This window comes from Oncorhynchus nerka, unplaced genomic scaffold, assembly GCF_034236695.1.
Source record: "Oncorhynchus nerka isolate Pitt River unplaced genomic scaffold, Oner_Uvic_2.0 unplaced_scaffold_788, whole genome shotgun sequence".
NCBI classification, from domain to species: Eukaryota; Metazoa; Chordata; class Actinopteri; order Salmoniformes; family Salmonidae; genus Oncorhynchus; species Oncorhynchus nerka.
Genome location: NW_027040447.1, coordinates 110445 through 133949, shown reverse-complemented (window position 1 = coordinate 133949; position 23505 = coordinate 110445). Strand labels below are relative to the sequence as shown.

At 48.1% G+C, this 23505-nt stretch overlaps 1 protein-coding gene across 1 annotated transcript in view; it reads left to right on the top strand.

Annotated features, from left to right (window-relative positions):
- The window catches only part of LOC135571079 (telomeric repeat-binding factor 2-like), a 43330-nt gene extending 19901 nt beyond the window's left edge, over window positions 1–23429 (top strand). The window contains exons 3-6 of the mRNA XM_065016886.1: window positions 4467–4597; window positions 9693–9779; window positions 18152–18292; window positions 23292–23429. Coding sequence (XP_064872958.1) covers window positions 4467–4597; window positions 9693–9779; window positions 18152–18292; window positions 23292–23429 — 497 coding nt within the window. The remainder of the gene's footprint in view (window positions 1–4466; window positions 4598–9692; window positions 9780–18151; window positions 18293–23291) is intronic.
- Window positions 23430–23505: the final 76 nt, after the last annotated feature.

Genomic DNA, 23505 nt, shown 5'->3' with positions numbered 1-23505 from the left:
CACTATCTATGTAACAGCTGTTCCTTATAGCTACATAACAACACTATCTATGTAACAGCTGTTCCTTATAGCTACATAACAACACTATCTATGTAACAGCTGTTCCTTATAGCTACATAACAACACTATCTATGTAACAGCTGTTCCTTATAGCTACATAACAACACTAGCTAGCTACATAACAACACTATCTATGTAACAGCTGTTCCTTATAGCTTCATAACAACACTATCTATGTAACAGCTGTTCCTAGCTAGCTACATAACAACACTATCTATGTAACAGCTGTTCCTAGCTAGCTACATAACAACACTATCTATGTAACAGCTGTTCCTAGCTAGCTACATAACAACACTATCTATGTAACAGCTGTTCCTAGCTAGCTACATAACAAAACTATCTATGTAACAGCTGTTCCTAGCTAGCTACATAACAAAACTATCTATGTAACAGCTGTTCCTAGCTAGCTACATAACAAAACTATCTATGTAACAGCTGTTCCTAGCTAGCTACATAACAACAGTATCTATGTAACAGCTGTTCCTTATAGCTACATAACAACACTAGCTAGCTACATAACAACACTATCTATGTAACAGCTGTTCCTTATAGCTACATAACAACACTATCTATGTAACAGCTGTTCCTAGCTAGCTACATAACAACACTATCTATGTAACAGCTGTTCCTAGCTAGCTACATAACAACACTATCTATGTAACAGTAGGAACTAATATTCATTCCCTGTTGTCCCACAATCTGCTGTTCCTAGCTAGCTACATAACAACACTATCTATGTAACAGCTGTTCCTAGCTAGCTACATAACAACACTATGTAACAGCTGTTCCTAGCTAGCTACATAAAAACACTATCTATGTAACAGCTGTTCCTAGCTAGCTACATAACAACACTATCTATGTAACAGCTGTTCCTTATAGCTACATAACAACACTAGCTAGCTACATAACAACACTATCTATGTAACAGCTGTTCCTTATAGCTACATAACAACACTATCTATGTAACAGCTGTTCCTAGCTAGCTACATAACAACACTATCTATGTAACAGCTGTTCCTAGCTAGCTACATAACAACACTATCTATGTAACAGTACAAACTAATACTCATTCCCTGTTGTCCCAGAATCTGCTGTTCCTAGCTAGCTACATAACAACACTATCTATGTAACAGCTGTTCCTAGCTAGCTACATAACAACACTATCTATGTAACAGCTGTTCCTTATAGCTACATAACAACACTATCTATGTAACAGCTGTTCCTAGCTAGCTACATAACAATACTATCTATGTAACAGCTGTTCCTAGCTAGCTACATAACAACACTATCTATGTAACAGCTGTTCCTAGCTAGCTACATAACACTATCTATGTAACAGCTGTTCCTAGCTAGCTACATAACAACACTATCTATGTAACAGCTGTTCCTTATAGCTACATAACAACACTATCTATGTAACAGCTGTTCCTTATAGCTACATAACAACACTATCTATGTAACAGCTGTTCCTTATAGCTACATAACAACACTATCTATGTAACAGCTGTTCCTTATAGCTACATAACAACACTATCTATGTAACAGCTGTTCCTTATAGCTACATAACAACAATATCTATGTAACAGCTGTTCCTTATAGCTACATAACAACACTATCTATGTAACAGCTGTTCCTTATAGCTACATAACAACACTAGCTAGCTACATAACAACACTATCTATGTAACAGCTGTTCCTTATAGCTACATAACAACACTATCTATGTAACAGCTGTTCCTAGCTAGCTACATAACAACACTATCTATGTAACAGCTGTTCCTAGCTAGCTACATAACAACACTATCTATGTAACAGCTGTTCCTAGCTAGCTACATAACAAAACTATCTATGTAACAGCTGTTCCTAGCTAGCTACATAACAAAACTCTATGTAACAGCTGTTCCTAGCTAGCTACATAACAAAACTATCTATGTAACAGCTGTTCCTAGCTAGCTACATAACAACAGTATCTATGTAACAGCTGTTCCTTATAGCTACATAACAACACTAGCTAGCTACATAACAACACTATCTATGTAACAGCTGTTCCTTATAGCTACATAACAACACTATCTATGTAACAGCTGTTCCTAGCTAGCTACATAACAACACTATCTATGTAACAGCTGTTCCTAGCTAGCTACATAACAACACTATCTATGTAACAGTACGAACTAATACTCATTCCCTGTTGTCCCAGAATCTGCTGTTCCTAGCTAGCTACATAACAACACTATCTATGTAACAGCTGTTCCTTATAGCTACATAACAACACTATCTATGTAACAGCTGTTCCTAGCTAGCTACATAACAACACTATCTATGTAACAGCTGTTCCTAGCTAGCTACATAACAACACTATCTATGTAACAGTACGAACTAATACTCATTCCCTGTTGTCCCAGAATCTGCTGTTCCTAGCTAGCTACATAACAACACTATCTATGTAACAGCTGTTCCTAGCTAGCTACATAACAACACTATCTATGTAACAGCTGTTCCTTATAGCTACATAACAACACTATCTATGTAACAGCTGTTCCTAGCTAGCTACATAACAATACTATCTATGTAACAGCTGTTCCTAGCTAGCTACATAACAACACTATCTATGTAACAGCTGTTCCTAGCTAGCTACATAACAACACTATCTATGTAACAGCTGTTCCTAGCTAGCTACATAACAACACTATCTATGTAACAGCTGTTCCTTATAGCTACATAACAACACTATCTATGTAACAGCTGTTCCTTATAGCTACATAACAACACTATCTATGTAACAGCTGTTCCTTATAGCTACATAACAACACTATCTATGTAACATCTGTTCCTAGCTAGCTACATAACAACACTATCTATGTAACAGCTGTTCCTTATAGCTACATAACAACACTATCTATGTAACAGCTGTTCCTAGCTAGCTACATAACAACACTATCTATGTAACAGCTGTTCCTAGCTAGCTACATAACAACACTATCTATGTAACAGCTGTTCATAGCTAGCTACATAACAACACTATCTATGTAACAGCTGTTCCTAGCTAGCTACACAACAACACTATCTATGTAACAGCTGTTCCTAGCTAGCTACACAACAACACCATCTATGTAACAGCTGTTCGTAGCTAGCTACATAACAACACTATCTATGTAACAGCTGTTCCTAGCTAGCTACATAACAACACTATCTATGTAACAGCTGTTCCTAGCTAGCTACATAACAACAGTATCTATGTAACAGCTGTTCCTTATAGCTACATAACAACACTAGCTAGCTACATAACAACAGTATCTATGTAACAGCTGTTCCTTATAGCTACATAACAACACTAGCTAGCTACATAACAACACTATCTATGTAACAGCTGTTCCTAGCTAGCTACATAACAACACTATCTATGTAACAGCTGTTCCTAGCTAGCTACATAACAACACTATCTATGTAACAGCTGTTCCTAGCTAGCTACATAACAACACTATCTATGTAACAGCTGTTCCTAGCTAGCTACATAACAACACTATCTATGTAACAGTACGAACTAATATTCATTCCCTGTTGTCCCAGAATCTGCTGTTCCTAGCTAGCTACATAACACTATCTATGTAACAGTACGAACTAATACTCATTCCCTGTTGTCCCAGAATCTGCTGTTCCTAGCTAGCTACATAACAACACTATCTATGTAACAGCTGTTCCTAGCTAGCTACATAACAACACTATCTATGTAACAGCTGTTCCTAGATAGCTACATAACAACACTATCTATGTAACAGCTGTTCCTAGCTAGCTACATAACAACACTATCTATGTAACAGCTGTTCCTAGCTAGCTACATAACAACAGTATCTATGTAACAGCTGTTCCTTATAGCTACATAACAACACTAGCTAGCTACATAACAACACTATCTATGTAACAGCTGTTCCTTATAGCTACATAACAACACTATCTATGTAACAGCTGTTCCTAGCTAGCTACATAACAACACTATCTATGTAACAGCTGTTCCTAGCTAGCTACATAACAACACTATCTATGTAACAGTACGAACTAATACTCATTCCCTGTTGTCCCAGAATCTGCTGTTCCTAGCTAGCTACATAACAACACTATCTATGTAACAGCTGTTCCTAGCTAGCTACATAACAACACTATCTATGTAACAGCTGTTCCTAGCTAGCTACATAACAACACTATCTATGTAACAGCTGTTCCTAGCTAGCTACATAACAACACTATCTATGTAACAGTACGAACTAATATTCATTCCCTGTTGAAAATCAGAGACATCTGAAATGACCCCAAGTCCCAGAATCTGCTGTTCCTTATAGCTAGCTAGCCGTGTCTTTTGGAAATCAAGTCTGAGATCACTGACACAGTTGTTCTCTTTGCCGTCCACAGACTTCTCGTTTGACTCTCAGGAGGACCTCACGCCACTGGAGTCGGCTCTGAGCGTATTGGACAGCATCCGCGACGAGTTGCCGGTTCCCCAGAAAGACTTGGAGAGAGTACAGAAGTCTGTCAGAGAGATGGTGAGATCTGGCCACACTGTGTGTAGTCAATGATTGGTTCCCCAGAAAGACCCGATACACTGTGTGTAGTCATTGATTGGTCCCCCTGTTGAAACCAGATACACTGTTTGTAGTCATTGATTGGTCCCCCTGTTGAAACCCGATACACTGTGTGTAGTCATTGATTGGTCCCCCTGTTGAAACCAGATACACTGTGTGTCGTCATTGATTGGTCCCCCTGTTGAAACCAGATACACTTTGTGTAGTCATTGATTGGTCCCCCGTTGAAACCCAATACACTGTTCTGATTTTCGTGTCAGCCCTGTCCAACATTATAAGATGACACCGTGTACTGTGGTCAACACTATTGTGCACTGTAGTGAATTGCACAACTATTTGTCCTTTCATGTCTTCTCGTTCTTGTGTAGTTGTCCGTTCATGTCTTCTCGTTCTGGTGTAGTTGTCCATTCATGTCTTCTCGTTCTGGTGTAATTGTCGGTTCATGTCTTCTCATTCTGGTGTAATTGTCCGTTCACGTCTTCTCATTCTGGTGTAATTGTCCGTTCACGTCTTCTCGTTCTGGTGTAATTGTCCGTTCATGTCTTCTCGTTCTGGTGTAATTTCCGTTCATGTCTTCTCATTCTGGTGTAATTGTCCGTTCATGTCTTCTCATTCTGGTGTAGTTGTCCGTTCATGTCTTCTCATTCTGGTGTAGTTGTCCATTCATGTCTTCTCGTTCTGGTGTAATTGTCGGTTCATGTCTTCTCATTCTGGTGTAATTGTCCGTTCACGTCTTCTCATTCTGGTGTAATTGTCCGTTCACGTCTTCTCATTCTGGTGTAATTGTCCGTTCACGTCTTCTCGTTCTGGTGTAATTGTCCGTTCATGTCTTCTCGTTCTGGTGTAATTGTCCGTTCATGTCTTCTCATTCTGGTGTAATTGTCCGTTCATGTCTTCTCATTCTGGTGTAGTTGTCCGTTCATGTCTTCTCATTCTGGTGTAATTGTCCGTTCATGTCTTCTCATTCTGGTGTAATTTTCCGTTCATGTCTTCTCATTCTGGTGTAATTGTCCGTTCATGTCTTCTCATTCTGGTGTCATTGTCCGTTCATATCTTCTCATTCTGGTTTGAATTGTCCGTTCATGTCTTCTCATTCTGGTGTAAATTGTCCGTTCATGTCTTCTCATTCTGGTGTAATTGTCCGTTCATGTCTTCTCATTCTGGTGTCATTGTCCGTTCATATCTTCTCATTCTGGTGTAATTGTCCGTTCATGTCTTCTCATTCTGGTGTCATTGTCCGTTCATATCTTCTCATTCTGGTTTGAATTGTCCGTTCATGTCTTCTCATTCTGGTGTAAATTGTCCGTTCATGTCTTCTCATTCTGGTGTAATTGTCCGTTCATGTCTTCTCATTCTGGTGTAATTGTCCGTTCATGTCTTCTCATTCTGGTGTAATTGTCCGTTCATGTCTTCTCGTTCTGGTGTAATTGTCCGTTCATGTCTTCTCGTTCTGGTGTAATTGTCCGTTCATGTCTTCTCATTCTGGTGTAATTGTCCGTTCATGTCTTCTCATTCTGGTGTAATTGTCCGTTCATGTCTTCTCGTTCTGGTGTAATTGTCCGTTCATGTCTTCTCATTCTGGTGTAATTGTCCGTTCATGTCTTCTCATTCTGGTGTAATTGTCCGTTCATGTCTTCTCGTTCTGGTGTAATTGTCCGTTCATGTCTTCTCGTTCTGGTGTAATTGTCGGTTCATGTCTTCTCGTTCTGGTGTAATTGTCCGTTCATGTCTTCTCGTTCTGGTGTAATTGTCCGTTCATGTCTTCTCATTCTGGTGTAATTGTCCGTTCATGTCTTCTCATTCTGGTGTAATTGTCCGTTCATGTCTTCTCATTCTGGTGTAATTGTCCGTTCATGTCTTCTCATTCTGGTGTAATTGTCCGTTCATGTCTTCTCATTCTGGTGTAATTGTCCGTTCATGTCTTCTCATTCTGGTGTAATTGTCCGTTCATGTCTTCTCATTCTGGTGTAATTGTCCGTTCATGTCTTCTCGTTCTGGTGTAGTTGTCCGTTCATGTCTTCTCATTCTGGTGTAGTTGTATTCTGCCATGTTGTGAACCCTGTTGTGCATCATTATAACGGTGAACCCTGTTGTACATCCTGACATCATTATAACGGTGAACCCTGTTGTACATCATTATAACGGTGAACCCTGTTGTGCATCATTATAACGGTGAACCCTGTTGTCCATCATTATAACGGTGAACCCTGTTGTACATCATTATAACGGTGAACCCTGTTGTACATCATTATAACGGTGAACCCTGTTGTGCATCATTATAACGGTGAACCCTGTTGTCCATCATTATAACGGTGAACCCTGTTGTGCATCATTATAACGGTGAACCCTGTTGTGCATCATTATAACGGTGAACCCTGTTGTACATCCTGACATCATTATAACGGTGAACCCTGTTGTCCATCATTATAACGGTGAACCCTGTTGTCCATCATTATAACGGTGAACCCTGTTGTGCATCATTATAACGGTGAACCCTGTTGTGCATCATTATAACGGTGAACCCTGTTGTACATCATTATAACGGTGAACCCTGTTGTACATCATTATAACGGTGAACCCTGTTGTACATCATTATAACGGTGAACCCTGTTGTACATCATTATAACGGTGAACCCTGTTGTACATCATTATAACGGTGAACCCTGTTGTACATCATTATAACGGTGAACCCTGTTGTACATCATTATAACGGTGAACCCTGTTGTGCATCATTATAACGGTGAACCCTGTTGTGCATCATTATAACGGTGAACCCTGTTGTCCATCCTGACATCATTATAACGGTGAACCCTGTTGTACATCATTATAACGGTGAACCCTGTTGTACATCCTGACATCATTATAACGGTGAACCCTGTTGTCCATCATTATAACGGTGAACCCTGTTGTGCATCATTATAACGGTGAACCCTGTTGTGCATCATTATAACGGTGAACCCTGTTGTACATCATTATAACGGTGAACCCTGTTGTCCATCATTATAACGGTGAACCCTGTTGTCCATCATTATAACGGTGAACCCTGTTGTCCATCATTATAACGGTGAACCCTGTTGTCCATCATTATAACGGTGAACCCTGTTGTCCATCATTATAACGGTGAACCCTGTTGTCCATCATTATAACGGTGAACCCTGTTGTACATCATTATAACGGTGAACCCTGTTGTACATCATTATAACGGTGAACCCTGTTGTCCATCCTGACATCATTATAACGGTGAACCCTGTTGTGCATCATTATAACGGTGAACCCTGTTGTGCATCATTATAACGGTGAACCCTGTTGTGCATCATTATAACGGTGAACCCTGTTGTACATCATTATAACGGTGAACCCTGTTGTCCATCATTATAACGGTGAACCCTGTTGTCCATCATTATAACGGTGAACCCTGTTGTCCATCATTATAACGGTGAACCCTGTTGTACATCATTATAACGGTGAACCCTGTTGTACATCATTATAACGGTGAACCCTGTTGTACATCATTATAACGGTGAACCCTGTTGTCCATCATTATAACGGTGAACCCTGTTGTCCATCATTATAACGGTGAACCCTGTTGTCCATCATTATAACGGTGAACCCTGTTGTCCATCATTATAACGGTGAACCCTGTTGTCCATCATTATAACGGTGAACCCTGTTGTCCATCATTATAACGGTGAACCCTGTTGTACATCATTATAACGGTGAACCCTGTTGTACATCATTATAACGGTGAACCCTGTTGTCCATCATTATAACGGTGAACCCTGTTGTACATCATTATAACGGTGAACCCTGTTGTCCATCATTATAACGGTGAACCCTGTTGTCCATCATTATAACGGTGAACCCTGTTGTGCATCATTATAACGGTGAACCCTGTTGTACATCCTGACATCATTATAACGGTGAACCCTGTTGTCCATCATTATAACGGTGAACCCTGTTGTCCATCATTATAACGGTGAACCCTGTTGTCCATCATTATAACGGTGAACCCTGTTGTACATCATTATAACGGTGAACCCTGTTGTCCATCATTATAACGGTGAACCCTGTTGTCCATCATTATAACGGTGAACCCTGTTGTCCATCATTATAACGGTGAACCCTGTTGTCCATCATTATAACGGTGAACCCTGTTGTCCATCATTATAACGGTGAACCCTGTTGTCCATCATTATAACGGTGAACCCTGTTGTACATCATTATAACGGTGAACCCTGTTGTACATCATTATAACGGTGAACCCTGTTGTCCATCATTATAACGGTGAACCCTGTTGTACATCATTATAACGGTGAACCCTGTTGTACATCATTATAACGGTGAACCCTGTTGTCCATCATTATAACGGTGAACCCTGTTGTGCATCATTATAACGGTGAACCCTGTTGTACATCCTGACATCATTATAACGGTGAACCCTGTTGTCCATCATTATAACGGTGAACCCTGTTGTCCATCATTATAACGGTGAACCCTGTTGTCCATCATTATAACGGTGAACCCTGTTGTACATCATTATAACGGTGAACCCTGTTGTCCATCATTATAACGGTGAACCCTGTTGTCCATCATTATAACGGTGAACCCTGTTGTACATCATTATAACGGTGAACCCTGTTGTCCATCATTATAACGGTGAACCCTGTTGTCCATCATTATAACGGTGAACCCTGTTGTCCATCATTATAACGGTGAACCCTGTTGTACATCATTATAACGGTGAACCCTGTTGTACATCATTATAACGGTGAACCCTGTTGTACATCATTATAACGGTGAACCCTGTTGTACATCATTATAACGGTGAACCCTGTTGTGCATCATTATAACGGTGAACCCTGTTGTCCATCCTGACATCATTATAACGGTGAACCCTGTTGTACATCATTATAACGGTGAACCCTGTTGTCCATCATTATAACGGTGAACCCTGTTGTCCATCATTATAACGGTGAACCCTGTTGTCCATCATTATAACGGTGAACCCTGTTGTACATCATTATAACGGTGAACCCTGTTGTGTTTTTCTCTGTAGCTGGTGATTGTGTGCATTAAGAACCAGGCCTTTGACAAAGCCAAGGAGGTTTTGATGAAATACTTCCCCAAAAGCAAGGTTGGAAAGGTGAGCTAACTCCTAAACTCCTAGAGAGACGATGGCAACAATACGAACAGTACAGAGAGACATTTAGACCTGTCTGTCTGTTAACCTGAGGAACGGTGTCTCCAGGGGCTGATGGGGGGTGGTAATGTCTCCAGAGGCTGATGGGGGTAATGTCTCCAGAGGCTGATGGGGGGTGGTAATGTCTCCAGAGGCTGATGGGGGGGGGGGGGGTAATGTCTCCAGAGGCTGATGGGGGGTAATGTCTCCAGAGGCTGATGGGGGGTGGTAATGTCTCCAGAGGCTGATGGGGGGGGGGTCATGTCTCCAGAGGCTGATGGGGGGTAATGTCTCCAGAGGCTGATGGGGGGGGGTAATGTCTCCAGAGGCTGATGGGGGGGGATGTCTCCAGAGGCTGATGGGGGGGTGTAATGTCTCCAGAGGCTGATGGGGGGGTATGTGTCTCCAGAGGCTGATGGGGGGGGGGTTATGTGTCTTCCTGGGGCTGATGGGGGTTATGTGTCTTCCAGAGGCTGATGGGGGGTTATGTGTCTTCCTGGGGCTGATGGGGGTTATGTGTCTTCCTGGGGCTGATGGGGGTTATGTGTCTTCCTGGGGCTGATGGGGGGTTATGTGTCTTCCTGGGGCTGATGGGGGGGTTATGTGTCTTCCTGGGGCTGATGGGGGTTATGTGTCTCCAGAGGCTGATGGGGGGTTATGTGTCTTCCTGGGGCTGATGGGGGGGTTATGTGTCTTCCTGGGGCTGATGGAGGGGTTATGTGTCTTCCTGGGGCTGATGGGGGGTTATGTGTCTTCCTGGGGCTGATGGGGGGTTATGTGTCTTCCTGGGGCTGATGGGGGTTATGTGTCTTCCTGGGGCTGATGGGGGGTTATGTGTCTCCAGAGGCTGATGGGGGTTATGTGTCTTCCTGGGGCTGATGGGGGTTATGTGTCTCCAGAGGCTGATGGGGGTTATGTGTCTTCCTGGGGCTGATGGGGGTTATGTGTCTTCCTTGTGCTGATGGGGGGTTATGTGTCTCCAGAGGCTGATGGGGGTTATGTGTCTCCAGAGGCTGATGGGGGGTTATGTGTCTCCTGGGGCTGATGGGGGGTTATGTGTCTCCAGAGGCTGATGGGGGGTTATGTGTCTCCAGAGGCTGATGGGGGTTATGTGTCTCCAGAGGCTGATGGGGGGGTTATGTGTCTCCTGGGGCTGATGGGGGGTTATGTGTCTTCCAGAAAGCGATCTTCCTGGGGCTGATGGGGGGTTATGTGTCTCCAGAGGCTGATGGGGGGGGTTATGTGTCTCCAGAGGCTGATGGGGGGTTATGTGTCTCCTGGGGCTGATGGGGGGGGGGTTATGTGTCTCCAGAGGCTGATGGGGGGGGTTATGTGTCTTCCTGGGGCTGATGGGGGGTTATGTGTCTCCAGAGGCTGATGGGGGGTTATGTGTCTCCAGAGGCTGATGGGGGGTTATGTGTCTTCCAGAGGCTGATGGGGGTTATGTGTCTTCCTGGGGCTGATGGGGGGTTATGTGTCTTCCTGGGGCTGATGGGGGGTTATGTGTCTTCCTGGGGCTGATGGGGGGTTATGTGTCTTCCTGGGGCTGATGGGGGGTTATGTGTCTTCCTGGGGCGGATGGGGGGTTATGTGTCTCCAGAGGCTGATGGGGGGTTATGTGTCTCAGAGGCTGATGGGGGGGTTATGTGTCTCCAGAGGCTGATGGGGGTTATGTGTCTCCAGAGGCTGATGGGGGGGTTATGTGTCTCCAGAGGCTGATGGGGGGGATATGTGTCTTCCTGGGGCTGATGGGGGTTATGTGTCTTCCTGGGGCTGATGGGGGGTTATGTGTCTTCCTGGGGCTGATGGGGGTTATGTGTCTTCCTGGGGCTGATGGGGGTTATGTGTCTCCAGAGGCTGATGGGGGTTATGTGTCTTCCTGGGGCTGATGGGGGGTTATGTGTCTCCAGAGGCTGATGGGGGGTTATGTGTCTTCCAGAAAGCGATCTTCCTGGGGCTGATGGGGGGTTATGTGTCTTCCTGGGGCTGATGGGGGGGTTATGTGTCTTCCTGGGGCTGATGGGGGGTTATGTGTCTCCAGAGGCTGATGGGGAGGTTATGTGTCTTCCAGAAAGCAATCTTCCTGGGGTTGATGGGGGGTTATGTGTCTTCCTGGGGCTGATGGGGGGGTTATGTGTCTCCAGAGGCTGATGGGGGTTATGTGTCTCCAGAGGCTGATGGGGGGTTATGTGTCTCCAGAGGCTGATGGGGGGGGTTATGTGTCTTCCTGGGGCTGATGGGGAGGTTATGTGTCTCCAGAGGCTGATGGGGGGGGTTATGTGTCTCCAGAGGCTGATGGGGGGTTATGTGTCTCCAGAGGCTGATGGGGGTTATGTGTCTTCCTGGGGCTGATGGGGGGTTATGTGTCTTCCTGGGGCTGATGGGGGTTATGTGTCTCCAGAGGCTGATGGGGGGGTTATGTGTCTTCCAGAAAGCGATCTTCCTGGGGCTGATGGGGGGGGTATGTGTCTTCCTGGGGCTGATGGGGGGTTATGTGTCTCCAGAGGCTGATGGGGGTTATGTGTCTTCCTGGGGCTGATGGGGGTTATGTGTCTTCCTGGGGCTGATGGGGGGTTATGTGTCTCCATAGGCTGATGGGGGGTTATGTGTCTCCAGAGGCTGATGGGGGGGTTATGTGTCTCCAGAGGCTGATGGGGGGTTATGTGTCTCCAGAGGCTGATGGGGGGTTATGTGTCTTCCTGGGGCTGATGGGGGTTATGTGTCTTCCAGAAAGCGATCTTCCTGGGGCTGATGGGGGGTTATGTGTCTTCCTGGGTCTGATGGGGGGGTTATGTGTCTTCCTGGGGCTGATGGGGGTTATGTGTCTCCAGAGGCTGATGGGGGGGGTTATGTGTCTCCAGGGGCTGATGGGGGTTATGTGTCTCCAGAGGCTGATGGGGGGTTATGTGTCTCCAGAGGCTGATGGGGGGTTTATGTGTCTCCAGAGGCTGATGGGGGTTATGTGTCTTCCTGGGGCTGATGGGGGGTTATGTGTCTCCAGATGCTGATGGGGGGTTATGTGTCTCCAGAGGCTGATGGGGGGTTATGTGTCTTCCTGGGGCTGATGGGGGTTATGTGTCTTCCAGAAAGCGATCTTCCTGGGGCTGATGGGGGTTATGTGTCTTCCTGGGGCTGATGGGGGTTATGTGTCTTCCTGGGGCTGATGGGGGGTTATGTGTCTCCAGAGGCTGATGAGGGGGTTATGTGTCTTCCTGGGGCTGATGGGGGTTATGTGTCTTCCAGAAAGCGATCTTCCTGGGGCTGATGGGGGGTTATGTGTCTTCCTGGGGCTGATGGGGGGTTATGTGTCTTCCTGGGGCTGATGGGGGGTTATGTGTCTCCAGAGGCTGATGGGGGTTATGTGTCTCCAGAGGCTGATGGGGGGGTTATGTGTCTCCAGAGGCTGATGGGGGGTTATGTGTCTCCTGGGGCTGATGGGGGTTATGTGTCTCCTGGGGCTGATGGGGGGTTATGTGTCTTCCTGGGGCTGATGGGGGGTTATGTGTCTCCAGAGGCTGATGGGGGGGGTTATGTGTCTCCAGAGGCTGATGGGGGGTTATGTGTCTCAGAGGCTGATGGGGGGGTTATGTGTCTTCCTGGGGCTGATGGGGGTTATGTGTCTTCCTGGGGCTGATGGGGGTTATGTGTCTTCCAGAAAGCGATCTTCCTGGGGCTGATGGGGGGGTTATGTGTCTTCCTGGGGCTGATGGGGGGTTATGTGTCTTCCTGGGGCTGATGGGGGGTTATGTGTCTCCAGAGGCTGATGGGGGTTATGTGTCTCCAGAGGCTGATGGGGGGTTATGTGTCTTCCAGAAAGCGATCTTCCTGGGGCTGATGGGGGTTTATGTGTCTTCCTGGGACTGATGGGGGGTTATGTGTCTCCAGAGGCTGATGGGGGGGGGTATGTGTCTCCAGAGGCTGATGGGAGGGTTATCTGTCTCCAGAGGCTGATGGGGGGTTATGTGTCTCCAGAGGCTGATGGGGGTTATGTGTCTCCAGAGGCTGATGGGGGGTTATGTGTCTTCCTGGGGCTGATGGGGGGGGTTATGTGTCTTCCTGGGGCTGATGGGGGGTTATGTGTCTTCCTGGGGCGGATGGGGGTTATGTGTCTCCAGAGGCTGATGGGGAGGTTATGTGTCTCCAGAGGCTGATGGGGGTTATGTGTCTCCAGAGGCTGATGGGGGGTTATGTGTCTCCAGAGGCTGATGGGGGTTATGTGTCTCCAGAGGCTGATGGGGGGTTATGTGTCTTCCTGGGGCTGATGGGGGTTATGTGTCTTCCTGGGGCTGATGGGGGTTATGTGTCTTCCTGGGGCTGATGGGGGGTTATGTGTCTTCCTGGGGCTGATGGGGGGTTATGTGTCTCCAGAGGCTGATGGGGGGTTATGTGTCTTCCTGGGGCTGATGGGGGGGTTATGTGTCTCCAGAGGCTGATGGGGGGTTATGTGTCTTCCAGAAAGCGATCTTCCTGGGGCTGATGGGGGGGTTATGTGTCTTCCTGGGGCTGATGGGGGGGTTACGTGTCTCCAGAGGCTGATGGGGGGTTATGTGTCTCCAGAGGCTGATGGGGGTTATGTGTCTCCAGAGGCTGATGGGGGGTTATGTGTCTTCCTGGGGCTGATGGGGAGGTTATGTGTCTCCAGAGGCTGATGGGGGGGGTTATGTGTCTCCAGAGGCTGATGGGGGTTATGTGTCTCCAGAGGCTGATGGGGGTTATGTGTCTTCCTGGGGCTGATGGGGGGGGTTATGTGTCTCCAGAGGCTGATGGGGGTTATGTGTCTTCCAGAAAGCGATCTTCCTGGGGCTGATGGGGGGGGGTTATGTGTCTTCCTGGGGCTGATGGGGGGTTATGTGTCTTCCTGGGGCTGATGGGGGGTTATGTGTCTTCCTGGGGCTGATGGGGGGTTATGTGTCTCCAGAGGCTGATGGGGGGTTATGTGTCTTCCAGAAAGCGATCTTCCTGGGGCTGATGGGGGGTTATGTGTCTTCCAGAAAGCGATCTTCCTGGGGCTGATGGGGGGTTATGTGTCTTCCTGGGTCTGATGGGGGTTATGTGTCTTCCTGGGGCTGATGGGGGGTTATGTGTCTCCAGAGGCTGATGGGGGGGGTTATGTGTCTCCAGAGGCTGATGGGGGTTATGTGTCTTCCTGGGGCTGATGGGGGTTATGTGTCTCCAGAGGCTGATGGGGGGGTTATGTGTCTCCAGAGGCTGATGGGGGGTTATGTGTCTTCCTGGGGCTGATGAGGGTGTTATGTGTCTCCAGAGGCTGATGGGGGGGTTATGTGTCTTCCTGGGGCTGATGGGGGGTTATGTGTCTTCCTGGGGCTGATGGGGGGGGTTATGTGTCTCCAGAGGCTGATGGGGGGTTATGTGTCTCCAGAGGCTGATGGGGGTTATGTGTCTCCAGAGGCTGATGGGGGTTATGTGTCTTCCTGGGGCTGATGGGGGGTTATGTGTCTTCCAGAAAGCGATCTTCCTGGGGCTGATGGGGGTTATGTGTCTTCCTGGGGCTGATGGGGGGGGTATGTGTCTTCCTGGGGCTGATGGGGGTTATGTGTCTCCAGAGGCTGATGGGGGTTATGTGTCTCCAGGGGCTGATGGGGGGGTTATGTGTCTCCAGGGGCTGATGGGGGTTATGTGTCTTCCTGGGGCTGATGGGGGTTATGTGTCTCCAGAGGCTGATGGGGGGTTATGTGTCTCCAGAGGCTGATGGGGGGTTATGTGTCTTCCTGGGGCTGATGGGGGTTATGTGTCTCCAGAGGCTGATGGGGGGGTTATGTGTCTCCAGAGGCTGATGGGGGGTTATGTGTCTTCCTGGGGCTGATGGGGGGTTATGTGTCTTCCTGGGGCTGATGGGGGGTTATGTGTCTCCAGAGGCTGATGGGGGGTTATGTGTCTCCAGAGGCTGATGGGGGGGGTATGTGTCTCCAGAGGCTGATGGGGTGGTTATGTGTCTCCAGAGGCTGATGGGGGTTATGTGTCTCCAGAGGCTGATGGGGGGGGTTATGTGTCTTCCTGGGGCTGATGGGGGGTTATGTGTCTCCAGAGGCTGATGGGGGGGGTTATGTGTCTCCAGAGGCTGATGGGGGTTATGTGTCTTCCTGGGGCTGATGGGGGGTTATGTGTCTCCAGAGGCTGATGGGGGGTTATGTGTCTCAGAGGCTGATGGGGGGGGTTATGTGTCTTCCTGGGGCTGATGGGGGGGGTTATGTGTCTTCCTGGGGCTGATGGGGGTTATGTGTCTTCCAGAAAGCGATCTTCCTGGGGCTGATGGGGGGGTTATGTGTCTTCCTGGGGCTGATGGGGGGTTATGTGTCTTCCTGGGGCTGATGGGGGGTTATGTGTCTCCAGAGGCTGATGGGGGGTTATGTGTCTCCAGAGGCTGATGGGGGTTATGTGTCTTCCAGAAAGCGATCTTCCTGGGGCTGATGGGGGGTTATGTGTCTTCCTGGGGCTGATGGGGGGTTATGTGTCTCCAGAGGCTGATGGGGGGTTATGTGTCTCAGAGGCTGATGGGGGTTATGTGTCTCCAGAGGCTGATGGGAGGGTTATCTGTCTCCAGAGGCTGATGGGGGGGTTATGTGTCTCCAGAGGCTGATGGGGGGTTATGTGTCTCCAGAGGCTGATGGGGGTTATGTGTCTTCCTGGGGCTGATGGGGGTTATGTGTCTCCAGAGGCTGATGGGGGTTATGTGTCTCCAGAGGCTGATGGGGGGTTATGTGTCTTCCAGAAAGCGATCTTCCTGGGGCTGATGGGGGGTTATGTGTCTTCCTGGGGCTGATGGGGGGTTATGTGTCTCCAGAGGCTGATGGGGGTTATGTGTCTCCAGAGGCTGATGGGGGGTTATGTGTCTCCAGAGGCTGATGGGGGGTTATGTGTCTCCAGAGGCTGATGGGGGTTATGTGTCTCCAGAGGCTGATGGGGGGGTTATGTGTCTTCCTGGGGCTGATGGGGGTTATGTGTCTTCCTGGGGCTGATGGGGGGGGTTATGTGTCTCCAGAGGCTGATGGGGGGTTATGTGTCTCCTGGGGCTGATGGGGGGTTATGTGTCTTCCTGGGGCTGATGGGGGGTTATGTGTCTCCAGAGGCTGATGGGGGTTATGTGTCTCCAGAGGCTGATGGGGGTTATGTGTCTCCAGAGGCTGATGGGGGTTATGTGTCTCCAGAGGCTGATGGGGGGTTATGTGTCTTCCAGAAAGCGATCTTCCTGGGGCTGATGGGGGGGTTATGTGTCTTCCTGGGGCTGATGGGGGGGTTATGTGTCTCCAGAGGCTGATGGGGGGTTATGTGTCTCCAGAGGCTGATGGGGGGGGTTATCTGTCTCCAGAGGCTGATGGGGGGTTATGTGTCTCCAGAGGCTGATGGGGGGTTATGTGTCTCCAGAGGCTGATGGGGGGTTATGTGTCTCCAGAGGCTGATGGGGGGTTATGTGTCTTCCTGGGGCTGATGGGGGTTATGTGTCTTCCTGGGGCTGATGGGGGGGGTTATGTGTCTCCAGAGGCTGATGGGGGGTTATGTGTCTCCTGGGGCTGATGGGGGGTTATGTGTCTTCCTGGGGCTGATGGGGGGTTATGTGTCTCCAGAGGCTGATGGGGGGTTATGTGTCTCCAGAGGCTGATGGGGGGTTATGTGTCTCCAGAGGCTGATGGGGGGTTATGTGTCTCCAGAGGCTGATGGGGGGTTATGTGTCTCCAGAGGCTGATGGGGGGTTATGTGTCTTCCTGGGGCTGATGGGGGTTATGTGTCTTCCTGGGGCTGATGGGGGGTTATGTGTCTTCCTGGGGCTGATGGGGGGTTATGTGTCTTCCTGGGTCTGATGGGGGGGGTTATGTGTCTTCCTGGGGCTGATGGGGGTTATGTGTCTTCCTGGGGCTGATGGGGGGTTATGTGTCTCCAGAGGCTGATGGGGGTTATGTGTCTCCAGAGGCTGATGGGGGGTTATGTGTCTTCCAGAAAGCGATCTTCCTGGGGCTGATGGGGGGTTATGTGTCTTCCTGGGGCTGATGGGGGTTATGTGTCTTCCTGGGGCTGATGGGGGGTTATGTGTCTCCAGAGGCTGATGGGGGGTTATGTTTCTTCCTGGGGCTGATGGGGGGTTATGTGTCTTCCTGGGGCTGATGGGGGTAACATCTCCAGAGGCTGATGGGGGGTTATGTGTCTCCAGAGGCTGATGGGGGGTTATGTGTCTTCCTGGGGCTGATGGGGGTTATGTGTCTTCCTGGGGCTGGTGGGGGGTTATGTGTCTCCAGAGGCTGATGGGGGGTTATGTGTCTCCAGAGGCTGATGGGGGGTTATGTGTCTTCCTGGGGCTGATGGGGGGGTTATGTGTCTTCCAGAAAGCCATCTTCCTGGGGCTGGTCAACAAGAGGAGCAGTGATCATTCAGTCCTGCAGCAGGTCTCCTACCAGCAGTTTAAACAGGAGATGCTGCAGTTCTGTCAGAGCCTGTTTCCCTTCGCTCATCCTTTCCTGTCCAGGGTACGTATGGTATTACCTCAGCATCAGTCTGGCCGTGTCCCCTCTCCATAGTGTATTACCTCAGCATCAGTCTGGCTGTGTCCCCTCTCCAGACGTATGGTATTACCTCAGCATCAGTCTGGCTGTGTCCCCTCTCCAGATGTATGGTATTACCTCAGCATCAGTCTGGCTGTGTCCCCTCTCCGGACGTATGGTATTACCTCAGCATCAGTCTGGCTGTGTCCCCTCTCCGGACGTATGGTATTACCTCAGCATCAGTCTGGCTGTGTCCCCTCTCCAGACGTATGGTATTACCTCAGCATCAGTCTGGCTGTGTCCCCTCTCCAGATGTATGGTATTACCTCAGCATCAGTCTGGCTGTGTCCCCTCTCCAGATGTATGGTATTACCTCAGCATCAGTCTGGCTGTGTCCCCTCTCCATATATAGTGTAGTGTATTACCTCAGCATCAGTCTGGCTGTGTCCCCTCTCCATATATAGTGTGTTGTATTACCTCAGCATCAGTCTGGCTGTGTCCCCTCTCCATATATAGTGTAGTGTATTACCTCAGCATCAGTCTGGCTGTGTCCCCTCTCCATATATAGTGTGTTGTATTACCTCAGCATCAGTCTGGCTGTGTCCCCTCTCCATATATAGTGTATTACCTCAGCATCAGTCTGGCTGTGTCCCCTCTCCGGACGTATGGTATTACCTCAGCATCAGTCTGGCTGTGTCCCCTCTCCATATATAGTGTATTACCTCAGCATCAGTCTGGCTGTGTCCCCTCTCCAGATATAGTGTATTACCTCAGCATCAGTCTGGCAGTGTCCCCTCTCCAGACGTATGGTATTACCTCAGCATCAGTCTGGCAGTGTCCCCTCTCCAAATGTATGGTATTACCTCAGCATCAGTCTGGCTGTGTCCCCTCTCCAGATATAGTGTATTACCTCAGCATCAGTCTGGCTGTGTCCCCTCTCCATATATAGTGTGTTGTATTACCTCAGCATCAGTCTGGCTGTGTCCCCTCTCCATATATAGTGTAGTGTATTACCTCAGCATCAGTCTGGCTGTGTCCCCTCTCCATATATAGTGTATTACCTCAGCATCAGTCTGGCTGTGTCCCCTCTCCATATATAGTGTGTTGTATTACCTCAGCATCAGTCTGGCTGTGTCCCCTCTCCATATATAGTGTATTACCTCAGCATCAGTCTGGCTGTGTCCCCTCTCCATATATAGTGTAGTGTATTACCTCAGCATCAGTCTGGCAGTGTCCCCTCTCCAGATATAGTGTATTACCTCAGCATCAGTCTGGCTGTGTCCCCTCTCCATATATAGTGTATTACCTCAGCATCAGTCTGGCTGTGTCCCCTCTCCATATATAGTGTATTACCTCAGCATCAGTCTGGCTGTGTCCCCTCTCCATATATAGTGTAGTGTATTACCTCAGCATCAGTCTGGCTGTGTCCCCTCTCCATATATAGTGTAGTGTATTACCTCAGCATCAGTCTGGCTGTGTCCCCTCTCCATATAAAGTGTATTACCTCAGCATCAGTCTGGCTGTGTCCCCTCTCCATATATAGTGTAGTGTATTACCTCAGCATCAGTCTGGCTGTGTCCCCTCTCCATATATAGTGTATTACCTCAGCATCAGTCTGGCTGTGTCCCCTCTCCATATAAAGTGTATTACCTCAGCATCAGTCTGGCTGTGTCCCCTCTCCATATATAGTGTAGTGTATTACCTCAGCATCAGTCTGGCTGTGTCCCCTCTCCATATAAAGTGTATTACCTCAGCATCAGTCTGGCTGTGTCCCCTCTCCAGATATAGTGTATTACCTCAGCATCAGTCTGGCTGTGTCCCCTCTCCATATATAGTGTAGTGTATTACCTCAGCATCAGTCTGGCTGTGTCCCCTCTCCATATATAGTGTAGTGTATTACCTCAGCATCAGTCTGGCTGTGTCCCCTCTCCAGATATAGTGTATTACCTCAGCATCAGTCTGGCTGTGTCCCCTCTCCAGATATAGTGTATTGTATTACCTCAGCATCAGTCTGGCTGTGTCCCCTCTCCATATATAGTGTATTACCTCAGCATCAGCCTGGCTGTGTCCCCTCTCCATATATAGTGTAGTGTATTACCTCAGCATCAGTCTGGCTGTGTCCCCTCTCCAGATATAGTGTATTACCTCAGCATCAGTCTGGCTGTGTCCCCTCTCCAGATATAGTGTATTACCTCAGCATCAGTCTGGCTGTGTCCCCTCTCCATATATAGTGTATTACCTCAGCATCAGTCTGGCTGTGTCCCCTCTCCAGATATAGTGTATTACCTCAGCATCAGTCTGGCTGTGTCCCCTCTCCAGATATAGTGTATTACCTCAGCATCAGTCTGGCTGTGTCCCCTCTCCATATATAGTGTATTACCTCAGCATCAGTCTGGCTGTGTCCCCTCTCCATATATAGTGTATTACCTCAGCATCAGCCTGGCTGTGTCCCCTCTCCATATATAGTGTAGTGTATTACCTCAGCATCAGTCTGGCTGTGTCCCCTCTCCAGATATAGTGTATTACCTCAGCATCAGTCTGGCTGTGTCCCCTCTCCAGATATAGTGTATTACCTCAGCATCAGTCTGGCTGTGTCCCCTCTCCATATATAGTGTATTACCTCAGCATCAGTCTGGCTGTGTCCCCTCTCCAGATATAGTGTATTACCTCAGCATCAGTCTGGCTGTGTCCCCTCTCCAGATATAGTGTATTACCTCAGCATCAGTCTGGCTGTGTCCCCTCTCCAGATATAGTGTAGTGTTTTTGATCAGGGGACATTAGGGACACAACCTCTAAGTAGATTCAGTTTTAACAGTTTGGGCTGATGTGTTAGTTACTGTACAAATGAATAGGTACTAACTAGTAACTAACTAGCCTGACCCACTGTTCCTAACTGAACTGAGATCTGTCTCCCTAACCCACTGTTCCTGACTGAACTGAGATCTGTCTCCCTAACCCACTGTTCCTGACCTGGTCTGAGATCTGTCTCTATAACCCACTGTTCCTAACTGAACTGAGATCTGTCTCTCTGACCCACTGTTCCTGACTGAACTGAGATCTGTCTCTCTGACCTGGTCTGAGATCTGTCTCCCTGACCTGGTCTGAGATCTGTCTCCATAACCCACTGTTCCTGACTGAACTGAGATCTGTCTCCATAACCCACTGTTCCTAACTGGTCTGAGATCTGTCTCTCTAACCCACTGTTCCTAACTGAACTGAGATCTGTCTCCCTGACCTGGTCTGAGATCTGTCTCTCTAACCCACTGTTCCTAACTGAACTGAGATCTGTCTCTCTGACCTGGTCTGAGATCTGTCTCTCTAACCCACTGTTCCTAACTGGTCTGAGATCTGTCTCCCTGACCTGGTCTGAGATCTGTCTCTCTAACCCACTGTTCCTAACTGGTCTGAGATCTGTCTCCCTGACCTGGTCTGAGATCTGTCTCTCTAACCCACTGTTCCTAACTGAACTGAGATCTGTCTCTCTAACCCACTGTTCCTAACTGAACTGAGATCTGTCTCTCTAACCCACTGTTCCTAACTGAACTGAGATCTGTCTCTCTAACCCACTGTTCCTAACTGAACTGAGATCTGTCTCCCTGACCTGGTCTGAGATCTGTCTCTCTAACCCACTGTTCCTAACTGAACTGAGATCTGTCTCCCTGACCTGGTCTGAGATCTGTCTCTCTAACCCACTGTTCCTAACTGAACTGAGATCTGTCTCCCTGACCTGGTCTGAGATCTGTCTCTCTAACCCACTGTTCCTAACTGAACTGAGATCTGTCTCCCTGACCTGGTCTGAGATCTGTCTCTCTAACCCACTGTTCCTAACTGAACTGAGATCTGTCTCCCTGACCTGGTCTGAGATCTGTCTCTCTAACCCACTGTTCCTAACTGAACTGAGATCTGTCTCTCTAACCCACTGTTCCTAACTGAACTGAGATCTGTCTCTCTAACCCACTGTTCCTAACTGAACTGAGATCTGTCTCTCTAACCCACTGTTCCTAACTGAACTGAGATCTGTCTCTCTAACCCACTGTTCCTAACTGAACTGAGATCTGTCTCCATAACCCACTGTTCCTAACTGAACTGAGATCTGTCTCCCTGACCTGGTCTGAGATCTGTCTCTCTAACCCACTGTTCCTAACTGAACTGAGATCTGTCTCCCTGACCTGGTCTGAGATCTGTCTCTCTAACCCACTGTTCCTAACTGAACTGAGATCTGTCTCCCTGACCTGGTCTGAGATCTGTCTCTCTAACCCACTGTTCCTAACTGAACTGAGATCTGTCTCCCTGACCTGGTCTGAGATCTGTCTCTCTAACCCACTGTTCCTAACTGAACTGAGATCTGTCTCTCTAACCCACTGTTCCTAACTGAACTGAGATCTGTCTCTCTAACCCACTGTTCCTAACTGAACTGAGATCTGTCTCCCTGACCTGGTCTGAGATCTGTCTCTCTAACCCACTGTTCCTAACTGAACTGAGATCTGTCTCCCTGACCTGGTCTGAGATCTGTCTCTCTAACCCACTGTTCCTAACTGAACTGAGATCTGTCTCCCTGACCTGGTCTGAGATCTGTCTCTCTAACCCACTGTTCCTAACTGAACTGAGATCTGTCTCTCTGACCCACTGTTCCTGACTGAACTGAGATCTGTCTCCCTGACCTGGTCTGAGATCTGTCTCTCTAACCCACTGTTCCTAACTGAACTGAGATCTGTCTCCCTAACCTGGTCTGAGATCTGTCTCCCTGACCTGGTCTGAGATCTGTCTCTCTAACCCACTGTTCCTGACCTGGTCTGAGATCTGTCTCCCTGACCCACTGTTCCTAACTGAACTGAGATCTGTCTCCCTGACCTGGTCTGAGATCTGTCTCTCTAACCCACTGTTCCTAACTGAACTGAGATCTGTCTCCCTGACCTGGTCTGAGATCTGTCTCTCTAACCCACTGTTCCTAACCTGAACTGAGATCTGTCTGTGTGAATATCAGGCTGCCAGACAGCTGGTGGTGAAGAGACGGGAGGCAGGACAGGATGCAGAGGAAGGAGACTGTCCCTCAGCCCCTCAGCCAGAGGACCAGCTTCTACCAGCAACAGAGGAGAAGACATCCAGACACAAACCCAGGTAGCTTATTGATCCGATGTCAATCAATCACTTTAGAAAGCACTTTTAGTTCAGTTATTGTGACAATGTGATTTCCAGTT